Below are 12,294 nucleotides of genomic sequence, written 5' to 3'. Positions count from 1 at the left end.
TGGTAAGCATCTCTATGCTAATCATATCAACTATACGATTCATGCTCGACCTTCCGGTCTCTTGTGTTCTGAGGCCATGTCAGTACATGCAAGGCTCGTCAAGTTTAACCCGAGTGTTCTGCGTGTGCAACTGTTTTGCACCCGTTGTATGTGAACGTTGAGTCTATCACACACGATCATCACGTGGTGTCTCGAAACGACGAACTATCGCAACGGTGCACAGTCGGGGAGAACACCTCATAATGCTACCGTTGTTCTAAGCAAGATAAGGTTCATAAAGGATTAACATCACATGCAATTCATAAGTGACATGATATGGCCATCATCATGTGCTTCTAGATCTCCATCACCAAAGCACCAGCACGACCTTCTTGTCACCGACGCCACACCATGATCTCCATCAACGTGTCGCCATCGGGGTTGTCGTGCTACTCATGCAATTACTACTAAAGCTACGTCCTAGCAATATAGTAAACGCATCTGCAAGCACAAATGTTAGTTTAAAGACAACCCTATGGCTCCTGCCGGTTGCCGTACCATCGACGTGCAAGTCGATATTAACTATTACAACATGATCATCTCATACATCCAATATATCACATCACGTTGTTGGCCATATCACATCACAAGCATACCCTGCAAAAACAAGTTAGACGTCCTCTAATTGTTGTTGCATGTTTTACGTGGTTGCCATGGGTATCTAGTAGGATCGCATCTTACTTACGCAAACACCACAACGAACATGTATGAATTGCTATTTAACCTCTCTCCAAGGACCTCCTCGGTCAAATACGATTCAACTAAAGTTGGAGAAACTGACACTCGCCAGTCATCTTTGAGCAACGGGGTTGCTCGTAGCGATGAAGCCAGTCTCTCGTAAGCGTACGAGTAATGTCGGTCCGAGCCGCTTCGATTCAACAATACCGCGGAATCAAGAAAAGACTAAGGAGGGCAAAAAATCGCACATCACCGCCCACAAAAACTTTTGTATTCTACTCGAGATAACATCTACGCATGAACCTAGCTCATGATGCCACTGTTGGGGAACGTTGCATGGGAAACAAAAAATTTCCTACACACACGCAATACCTATCATGGTGATGTTCATCTACGAGAGGAGATTTCCGATCTACGCACCCTTGTAGATCGCACAGCAGAACGTTAAGAAACACAGTTGATGTAGTGGAACGTCCTCACGTCCCTCGATCAGCCCCGCGAACCATCCCGCGATCCGTCCCACGAACCGTCTTGCAATCCATCTCACGATCCATTCCGATCTAGTGCCGAACAGACGACACCTCCGCATTCAGCACACGTACAACTCGACGATGATCTCGGCCTTCTTGACCCAGCAAGAGAGACAGAGAGGTAGATGAGTTCTCCGGCAGTGTGATGGCGCTCCGGAGGTTGGTGGTGATCTATCTCAGCAGGGCTCCGCCCGAGCTCCGCAGAAATATGATCTAGAGGGAAAACCGTGGAGGTATGTGGTCGGGCTGCCGTGGCAAAGTTGTGTCTCAAAAACCCCCAATACCTCTAGTATATATAGGAGGGAGGGAGGGGAGGAGGCAGCCTCAAACCCTAAAGGTTTGGCCGAAATTGGAGGTGGAGAATTCCTACTCCAATCCTACTTGGAGTAGGATTCCACCTTCCCACTTGGAAACTCTTTCCACCTTGTGTTTTTTCCTTCTCAAACCTTATGGGCCTTAGTGGGAACTTATTCCAGCCCACTAGGGGCTGGTTTATCTCTTCCCATAGCCCATGAGACCCCTTGGGGCGTGACACCCCTCCCGATGGTCCCCGGCACCCCACCCGACACTCCCGATACATTACCGATAAGCCCGAAACTTTTCCGGTGACCAAAACAGGACTTCCTATATATCAATCTTTACCTCCGGACCATTCCAGAGCTCCTCGTGACGTCTTCGATCTCATCCGGGACTCCGAACAACTTTCGGTTACCAACACCTAAAACTCAACTATACCGAAAACATCGTCGAACCTTAAGTGTGCAGACCCTGCGGGTTCGAGAACTATGTAGACATGACCCGAAAGACTCCTCGGTCAATATCCAATAGCAGGACCTGGATGCTCATATTGGATCCTACATATTCTCCGAAGATCTTATCGGTTCAACCTCAGTGTCAAGGATTCATATAATCCCGTATGTCATTCCCTTTGTCCTTCGGTATGTTACTTGCCCAAGATTCGATCGTCAGTATCCGCATACCTATTTCAATCTCATTTACCGGCAAGTCTCTTTACTTGTTCCGTAATACAAGATCCCGTGACTTACACTAAGTCACATTGCTTGCAAGGCTTGTGTGTGATGTTGTATTACCGAGTGGGCCCCGAGATACCTCTCCGTCACACGGAGTGACAAATCCCAGTCTTGATCCATACTAACTCAACGGACACCTTCGAAGATACCTGTAGAGCATATTTATAGTCACCCAGTTACATTGTGACGTTTGATACACACAAGGTATTCCTCCGGTGCCAGTGAGTTATATGATCTCATGGTCATAGGAACAAATACTTGACACGCAGAAAACTATAGCAATAAAACGACACGATCAATATGCTACGTTCATAGTTTGGGTCTTGTCCATCACATGATTCTCCTAATGATGTGATCCCGTTATCAAGTAACAACACTTGCCTATGGTCAGGAAACCTTGACCATCTTTGATCAACGAGCTAGTCAACTAGAGGCTTACTAGGGACAGTGTTTTGTCTATGTATCCACACAAGTATTGTGTTTCCAAGCAATACAATTATAGCATGGATAATAAACGATTATCATGAACAAAGAAATATAATAATAACTAATTTATTATTGCCTCTAGGGCATATTTCCAACAGTCTCTCACTTGCACTAGAGTCAATAATCTAGTCCACACCACCTGAAAATATGCCGTCTCAAGATTCGAAGAGAGAGAGAGAGCTATTTCGCTGATTACATCACAAACCCTAAGGTCTACCGGGGGTAGATCACTGTGCGGCTGAGGTGGTGTGGAGCTTGGTGAAAACTAGGCCTTAGCCTCGTGCCATGACCAACGATGGTGGCGGCTATGGCCGTCGTTGACCTTCATGGAGGCATCGTTGCTTTGTTCTCCCATCGCCCCCTTCGCGGACCTGCCCCTTTTGCCATTTTCCAAGGGAAACCTTGATCTATGATCGGACGATGGTGGTGCCTTGGTGTCGTATTCCCTCTTGAGGGCTTCGTACTGGGAGCTTGGCGTCGACGAGCGGGACCGGTGGATGGCGGTTAGCAAAGGGTGTGGCATCGAGTCTTCTATGGCAACGATGATGGTGAGAGCGATGTCGTCGACGCGACAATGGTTGCGGTAGTGGTCTTTTCTTCGTTGTGTCCATGATTTTGCCTCGGTTTGTTTGTTGTTATGGAGTTGAAGCTGCGGTGGCTGACTGCAGGTAGCCCGTTCGACGATCTCTTGTGGCGCCAGTAGTGCCTGGTTTTGTTCTATAGAGTTCTCTGTTAGAGCCCGAGTTGCGTCGTCTGACCGCGGGTGGTTGAGATTTTGGCATACCTCTTCATGCAGCTTCACGTGTCCCCTACATAGGCCCGGTCTTGAATTTTTGGGGGCCCGGGACGAAACTCGATCACATGCCCTATAATGTAATCATAAAAATAATCAATATATATCTGTATAAAATGTATAAATAAGTAATTAATTAATGCATAAAAAATTATATCAATATTAGGTAATTTATAGACATTATTTTAGTACAAAATCTAACATTTTTAGATGCAGGGTCACTAATAATGTTGTTATCCATGGGAAAGAAAATAAGAGGCATACTTTATGTAAAATTAGGCGGTCAGAATGACCGATGAACTGTACTTTTGGTATGATGAACCAGATAGCAAAGAAAATTCCATGACATAAAATGTATAATCAACCAGATAATGAAAAATAGATTAAAAAACTATAATGAGACAACATGAACATATTAAGGTCAAGGTTGGATATGACAAGTTCCTCACTAAATAATTTGTTAGGATAATCTACCATCAATTCATCTATTGAAATTATACTCCCTTCATTCGAAATTACTTGTCGCACAAATGGATGTATTTAGACTTATTTTAGTTTTAGATACATCCATTTCTATGCATTTTTGTGACAAGTAATTTCGGACGAAGGAAGTATGAATTAGTATACATCTCTTTAAGATCAGTTGATCTCTATATTCCATCTGATTGTGTGTCTCACGGCTATATTTTAACTAGAGCTGACCGTGTGACCCACGGCCATTTTCTAACTGAGAATGGGGGTTGCTTTTTTTAGTCAAAGGTGGTTGCTCCAACGTAATTGTTTTTAAACCAATTACTAGCCTTTTTTAGCGTAATTGTTACAATTACCTGGTGTGACCCACGGGCCACACCCAGTTTTTTTAAAGCTGACCCACGATGCTACCACAAGACGTGACAAACATGCAGAAGAAAAAAAAAGGCCCAAGGCCCAACCGCTACAGAAAAATAACGTTTCAGTCTTCTTCTTCCTGAAGACAGATCGAACAGTTTTCACAGCTTCATAGCGTCCCAGCGAGCGGTTCTCGATCTTGTAGAATTGTAGAAGTGCTCACAGATACCTAGGCAGGGCCCCCTTGCTTTGGGGGGCCCGGGGCGGCCGCCCCTCCCGCCCCCCCTCAGGGCCGGCCCTGCCACTACAGTATGGGTTGAGTTGACGATCGTCTACGAGGGAGTCGGAGTCGTTTGCTCAGATTATAGGGACGACGATGACACCTCTAGGGAAAGAGTGATGACGATGACGCCTACGTGTTGTCTCGCCAAGACCCTCTTTGAAATGATGTGCGTGAACTTTTTATGTGTGTCGTTCAACTGTTGTAATGATTTTCGTCCAATTTTTTATAATTAACTGGACAATCTGGTTTTTGCTCGGTTTTTCTTTATTAACTGAGCAATTTTCTTCTTCTTAATAAATTGCTTTCCTAGGATAACTGCTATTTCAAAAAAATAAAAAATATCCCACACTATCTTTTGTGTTGCGTGTTTTGCTTTCATGTGGCTTAACATACCCTTGGATTTGTGGTATACTGATAAAGTGGTACAAAGTATATCAGGATATGGACGCTCATGACCTCAAACCAAAGATAGGAGGATCCTCATGAGAAAGACAACGGGAAAAAAACTATGGATGGACGATATTAAATCCGAAGAAAAGAAAAATAGATGGATGCGGTGCAGCACATGAGATCGCTGCAGCCTTGCAGCTACGGATTTTTGTTCGTGAGAAAATACAACCCTTTTCACTTAATTATGAAATAATCTCTCTGTCCCATATCACTATCAGGCAACGCAGCTTAGCTCCATCACATCAAATACAACATGTATAAACACGCAGTAATCGGCCCACCTTATAACTGGCAACTGCTCGTCATTCGGCCACCATTCGGAAACTGATGTCTGATGGATCGTAATATGGTCTGCTATGACAGGTAACTCTCACTGATTCGAACTAGTACTTGCCGCAAACTCAAGCCAGCCACACACCTGTTGCTCACTAGTAGGATGGCAGCGCCATACCACATTGCAATAACCCACTCCCACAAACATTGGTAGCACAATCATTGACGAGATAGATGAGCGAATATGTTCCACAGGGTCCCTGAAAAATACATACATTTTATTTTGCGGAGTACATTATCTTCTATATGAGCACATTCCCTGGACACATGGCACCCTTTCAGCGTCCTAGCTTGTGGCTCACTAGGCTGAGATATATATTCTATTCTGCTCTAAAGCATACATGTCGCCTACACTGCAAGTCAAAAGAATTCGTGGCATCGTGGTTAGCAGTCCTCCGCTGATCACGCTACCCGTCGCCCTCCACGTGCACGTTTCAATCCTTAGCCCGTCCTCGGGCTGGACTGGAATAAATTATGACACCGCCCATTCAAATTCAAAAAAAAAACGGACTGTTTAAGTAACGCAATCGTGCAAAGATTCGAAATGTTTCTAAAAAATAAATCCAGATGTTCTTGTTTGAAATGCGTACTTGGAATGTAGAAGCATGGTGGATTTGTGCGTATTATTAGAACCGCAGGCGAGGCGGCCACCCACCACCCACCGGGTGTGTCGCACGCACCGCCCATCCCTGAAACATCGCCACGTCCCGCCACGCCCCCAAATGTCCGTGGCCATCGGCGGCGGCGTCGACCCCCGTGTCCAATGCCCAAGCCCCACCAAGCCTCGCCAGCGCCGCCGACGCCGCTCTCCATCCTCCCGCCGCGGGGCTGCCCGCTCGCCACCGCGCTGCTGGCGCTGCTCTCGCTGCTCCTCGCCACCGCGCTGTGGCTCCTGCTCGTGCTGTCCCCGGCCCAGGCCCCCGTGGCGTCCTCCTCCTCCTCCGCGCTGTCCTACGCGGCGGCGGATGAGGCGCTCTACGCCGGCGACGCGGCCTCCCAGCTCTCGCTCGCCCACATCGTCTTCGGGATCGCGGGCTCGGCGCACCTCTGGCCGCGCCGCCGCGAGTACGTCCGCCTCTGGTGGGATCCCGCCTCCATGCGCGGCCACGTCTGGCTCGACGCCAGCGCGCCCGGCGCGCCGGGGCCCAGCGCAGCCGGGGAGGACTCGCTCCCGCCGATCCGGGTGTCCGAGGACACCTCCCGCTTCCGCTACACCAACCCGACGGGCCACCCTTCTGGGCTCCGGATCGCGCGCATCGCTGCCGAGGCCGTGCGGCTCGTTGGGGGTGGGGGTGGGGGCGCGCGGTGGGTGGTGCTCGTGGACGACGACACTGTGCTCTCCCCGGACAACTTGGTGGCGGTGCTCGGGAAGTACGACTGGAGGGAGATGGTGTACGTCGGGGCCCCGTCGGAGAGCCACTCCGCCAACACCTACTTCAGCCACGGCATGGCGTTCGGAGGCGGAGGCGTCGCGCTCAGCTTCCCCCTCGCCGCTGCTCTCGCGCGGACGCTCGACGTGTGCATCGAGAGGTACCCCAGGCTGTATGGAAGCGACGACCGCCTCCATGCTTGCATCACAGAGCTTGGCGTGCCCCTTTCACGCGAATATGGATTCCATCAGGTATGGAGCTATATCCTTCAACTTTTGTTCGGCACTCAACATTTTCTTTTTGCTATTTACAGCGCTTATCTTATTTAGAGAGATCTTATCAAATGGCTATAAATCTCATCCGAGCAACGCAATTGGGTCGCTTAGCCTGTCGTGCTATGTAGATTCTGCTAGCAAACTAGTAGTTCTCAGGCGCGCTCCTCCCCCCATTCCATGCTTCATTAGTGCAATGTGACATGCTCTGCATGTCGACTGAACGAATATGGGGATTGCTGAGGAATTAGCCCCACCGTAGAGCTTGCTTTGCAAGTTTTGATGCTGATGCGCTGTTTTGAACTTTACTATGGGTATCATGCTTGATTCGTTATGACAGAAAGAAAGTTGATCCTTTCTCTGTGGTACCACCCTAGCTGTGTCCTGTTTTGTTACCTCGCTGGTTGTAATGCATGTACAAAAGTAGGGCCTTGCCAGAGTGTTTATGATAGTGAAAGCAAGTTTGGTTGGGCTTGACTGGTGCTTCCCTCTCATAGGATTTGCTTGCTTGTTTACTTTTTTTACGGTACTATCTTTGTACATCTCTCTGTTGAATAAGCAGTGCATCATTAGAAAAAGAGACAATTACTGATCAAGCTGTTTTGCTTAGTGTGGGCAATCGACCTTTGACTACATAGGTTGATTTTCAAGTTCATTTATGCATTATGGATTTGGAATTTTGAATACATCCCTCTAACCTCCCTGCTCTCCTAATGTATGTACTTTCTCTCTGATGTTGTAATCAGTGGGATATCAGAGGCAATGCCCATGGTATATTGGCTGCTCATCCAATCGCTCCTTTCATCAGTATCCACCATGTGGAGTTTGTGGATCCTATATATCCTGGATTGAACTCTCTTGAGAGCTTGGAGCTTTTTACAAAGGCTATGAAAACAGAACCCATGAGCTTCTTGCAGCGCTCAGTTTGTTATGATAAAAAGCAGAAGCTTACACTTGCCATCTCTTTGGGTTATGTTGTTCAAGTGTACCCCAGTGTTCTTCTTCCTCCTGAATTGGAGCGATCCGAGCGGACTTACATTGCTTTCAATAGGATGAGCCAGAGAACTGAATTTGATTTTGACACCAAGGAAATTCAGAAGTCTATGTGCAAGAAGCCAGCCTTATTTTTCTTGAAGGATGTTTGGAAGGATGGGAACATAACTAGAGGCTCCTACATAAGGTCAAGTGAACGGGATGACCTCAAAAGGAAGGTGTTTTGCTTTAGGTCACCTCCTTTATCTGACATAGACGAGATTCAAGTTTCTGCGTCCCCATTAAGCAAAAGATGGCATCTGGTTCGTTCTAACATTCCTTAGAAAAATTTCCTCTGCTCTTTCAACCTTTACAATTGCTAACCATCATTATTCTGATATAGGCACCAAGACGGTTATGCAGTGCTGTGAAAGGATCTGTTAATGGTACTCTGTTTATGTTTGTTCGGCAATGTGGACGCGGAGCATTCGGCTCAGCCTCTGATTCTCTTGATTGATGGAGATCAGAGATGTATATTTTCTGTCCAGATGATACCTGCAAGATGCTACATTCTTTGGATCAAGTGTTCTGGAGGCTCTTTTTCTGCCTCAAGCACTTGGCAGTAATCGGCTGCTTGTTATACTTGGTAGTTGTTGAAGGTAGTTTCTGTATCTTCTCCGAGTAATTACAACGGAAAATAGATTCTTAGTGTTAATCATGACAAATCTCATTTTTGATGAATCATAAGACACTTGAGGGTAAAATTGGGATGTTTTTTTCAGGCTAGTGTCGCTCGACAATGGTTGATCTGTAATGTGTGGGGTGCAGGCTTGTTAATGTTTCTTGACCATTTTTTGCCTACATTTTATCAAGTGCAATGAATAGATAAACTGAACCATCATGACGCACTTCCTGGTACTTTTAACACCTTTAAATGTTCAACTTGTAGGATCCCAAAGAAACAGTAAATCTTATGCTATTATTAACGTGCTTACCTGCAGTCTAATTAATATAAGTAGAGTAACTTTATGTACATTCTATGTTATACTCCCTCCGTTCACAAATGTAAGATGTTCTAACCTTTCTCTAAATCAAATGTATAGACACGTTTAGTGTGTTTGTTCACTCATTTCATTGTGTATGTATTTCTTAGTAAAATATCTAAAAGATCTAATATTTGTGAACAGAGCGAGTAGTGGACAAATGAATAAGACAACTATCATTATGATATTTTTGATATTTGTGAACAGAGAGGGTAGTGGACAGGTCAACTGGACAATGAATAGGATAAATTTTTGCTATCTGAAAAGATAGGGGCTGTCATTTTTACCACTTATACAGTAGGATGTTTATTCCATACAATTGCTATAACTATTATCGGCACAACTAATATGAGCAAGATAAACCAATTTCTGGCAACTTTTCAAAATGATAACTTCTACTGTTTTGTGTAAAACAAAAGTGCTTTCTACGTGTGTTAACTGCATCATCCTTCTCTTTAGAGCATAAGATTTAACCATTTAAACTCTGGGCTCAGTTGAATTGTTGCCTTTTTTCTAGCACAACAAATTTAGACGAATATGTTGGCATGGATGTTTAAAATGTGACAAAGATCAGAGTGTGTCGATTAGTTGGAGATACGAATAGTTACCTGGATTATACACTAATTGGACTTCTGTTTTAAAATTAGGTCAGTATGTGGCTTGGACTTGAGAGAAACCTACATTACCCCACCTGAATTTGTCAGAATTCATATTACAACATTGAACTTTAGTTTGGTTCAAAATGCCGCCTCAAACTCGCAAAACCGTCTAAAACACCCCCTTCTCCCCGGTTCACTGGTTCTGAGCCGGGTTTTCCCAGTTTTCTTCACGTCAACCAGTTTTCTTCATTTTCTGCTAATTCGGGGGAAACTTGTGTGAGATCTCACTATAGGTGAGATTTATAAGATCGTTTTTTGGAAAAAAAATCCATGTTTAAACATTCTTAATTTATTTTGTAGACACACAGCAATGTTTGGTGTACAACCTCAAAAAGTTTCAACTCCTAATTCAGTTTACATTAATAGAAAAAAAATCAAATGTGAATAGTGTTAATTCACCCAAAACTGCAACTATTTACATTCAAATTTGTCTTTTTTGAATCTCTAAATGTACATCGAGTTTTGACCTGGTTATTTTCTGAGTTGTAAACATACATCACATGAATGTTGTCAAATAATTTCAGATTTTTTTGAGATGTCTAAATATAACCTTTTGGGTTGATCTCACGATCTCCCCTGCTAACTCAACTCACTTCTGTTTCTCTCCTCCATGTGAATATCTTTCTTGCCTGTCCTGCCTAACCTAAGCTTCATCACTTCGTCACTTCATGGATGTTTGATCGGTGGTTGTCTTGAAGCTTCATCACTTCATGGAGCATTGCAAGTCGGAAAGAACGTAGATTTTCATGTGAATCATTACGATAAATCTTGCGGTTGGTATCAATAACTAAAGAGCATGTCTCTGTGTCTACTCGTTCCATCAAGGGGTGCACTGAACTTTAAATTTATCTTGTGTGCGATATTCAAATGTAACATACCACCGAAACCTATTTCTGATACAAGAGTCCTCTTGAACATGTTGAACTGCGATACAACAGAGCAAAACTTCTGGATAACATGTCATGTCCTGACGAGACAATTCCTGTTGATTCACTGGAGTTGGGAGGAGCTTCTTGGACTACTATAAGGGGATTATTATTATCTGCTTGACCCATCTGGTGAAAATCCGTAGAAATCGGTGGAGTCTGTATCAAACAATGTAGGGAGCAAACTTAAAATGACGAGAAATATGATGAAATGCGTCTACGAGGTTTGGCTAATAGATATTTGGAGTGGAATTGCAAATTCGCTGTGTAAAATCAACTTATGAAATAACGAAATGTGAAGATCTGTTGTGTGTAAGCAAAACCGCCTAGGACGTGTTGGCCTCCGTTTTTCCGAGAGCGGTGCCGCTGCGCTTGTGCGAGCTTTGTCAACACATGGACCAGATCATGGTACATGTTGGTTTTATACGCCATACCTAAACTAACGACAGCTATACAGCCAGCATTAACTACCATGCACAGATAATTTCAAAAATAAAAAAACTACCATGCACAGATTGGATTAACGAGCTACTCGCCTCGTTAAGCTCATGCTTTTATGGCTCCGCTCGTTAAGCTCGGTAAGATTAACGAGCAGAAAATCATGCTCAGCTCAGTTCGTGAGCGCTCGCGAGTACTCGTTAACAGCTTTTGATGAGTGACGGTCTACATGATGAATGTGTAGATGTGTTTTAAAAAAAAAGATGTGGATACAAAATTTTGTCATGTAAGATAAAAATTTGTTGTGTTGTTACTAATGAGCTTAACGAGCTACTCGTGAAACTCGTTTGCTTGTTTGTTAAGCTCGTTAAGCTTAACGAGATGAAATCGATGATTGACTTTGTTCATTAAGATGTGAGCCACGAGCTTAACGGGCCGAACTATTGAGCACTCATTAAGCTTGCGAGCTACGAGCTTTTGATCCAGACCTACACAAATTCGGATGCAAGTTTATGGCTTAGATATGCATAGCACTGAGCGCCGTGCACCAAAACGATTTTTCGAGCTCCCTGCCTCTTTCAGGCAACCAAGGGAGACATGCCATGGCTACATGACTTATACATCACCTCGATTGACACATGCGACGCAGGTCTCCATCTTACTTTTTTCTTAAACTAGAAAAAAGGTTCGTGCGTTGCAACGGAAGGAAAAAAACCCTCTCATATCTCTAGCTTAGTTAATTGATTTTTTTAAATGACCTAATATTGAATAATACATATAAATGATTTGAATAAACATTAGTAGAAACCCTTGATTTTGTGAACATGTTTTTCTATCATATAAAAAATATGCCCCGCTGCATGTCGAATACCAATGAATCGGGACAATAATTATGTTGATTAAGATTTGACATAGGCCTATATGAGCAATGGGTAGTAAAGATTTCTAATATATTAATTTACATTGTACCCTATATAGTATTTAAAAAATATAAAATAGCAACATATTCAAACTCTACACATTTTTCTAATCAAATTCGATATATAACATGTTTAAATTTGATTTATAGTTTAAAAAATATTTTTATTTGAAATTACATATTTATTCTGAATAGACTCCGGATTATTAAAGTTATTTAACATGTAAAATAACAATATATTCAA

The 12,294-nt window shown here is 43.9% G+C and overlaps 1 protein-coding gene across 1 annotated transcript; it reads left to right on the top strand.

Moving 5' to 3' along the window:
* Positions 1-6,088: 6,088 nt before the first annotated feature.
* LOC123434607 lies at positions 6,089-8,829 on the top strand. Its single transcript, XM_045115522.1, has 3 exons — positions 6,089-7,072; positions 7,840-8,388; positions 8,469-8,829. The coding sequence occupies exons 1-3, from the start codon at positions 6,215-6,217 to the stop codon at positions 8,580-8,582; spliced, it is 1,521 nt and encodes a 506-aa protein (XP_044971457.1). The 5' UTR covers positions 6,089-6,214; the 3' UTR covers positions 8,583-8,829.
* Positions 8,830-12,294: the final 3,465 nt, after the last annotated feature.

This window comes from Hordeum vulgare, chromosome 1H, assembly GCF_904849725.1.
Source record: "Hordeum vulgare subsp. vulgare chromosome 1H, MorexV3_pseudomolecules_assembly, whole genome shotgun sequence".
NCBI classification, from domain to species: domain Eukaryota; kingdom Viridiplantae; phylum Streptophyta; class Magnoliopsida; order Poales; family Poaceae; genus Hordeum; species Hordeum vulgare.
This window is presented reverse-complemented; position numbering and strand designations above follow the sequence as displayed.

Coding starts and splice junctions, on each gene's coding strand:
- LOC123434607 (XM_045115522.1), top strand. CDS start 6,215: ATGCCCAAGCCCCACCAAGCCTCGCCAGCGCCGCCGACGCCGCTCTCC. Junction 7,073..7,839: donor GCGAATATGGATTCCATCAG/GTATGGAGCTAT, acceptor TGTTGTAATCAG/TGGGATATCAGAGGCAATGC. Junction 8,389..8,468: donor TAAGCAAAAGATGGCATCTG/GTTCGTTCTAAC, acceptor ATTCTGATATAG/GCACCAAGACGGTTATGCAG.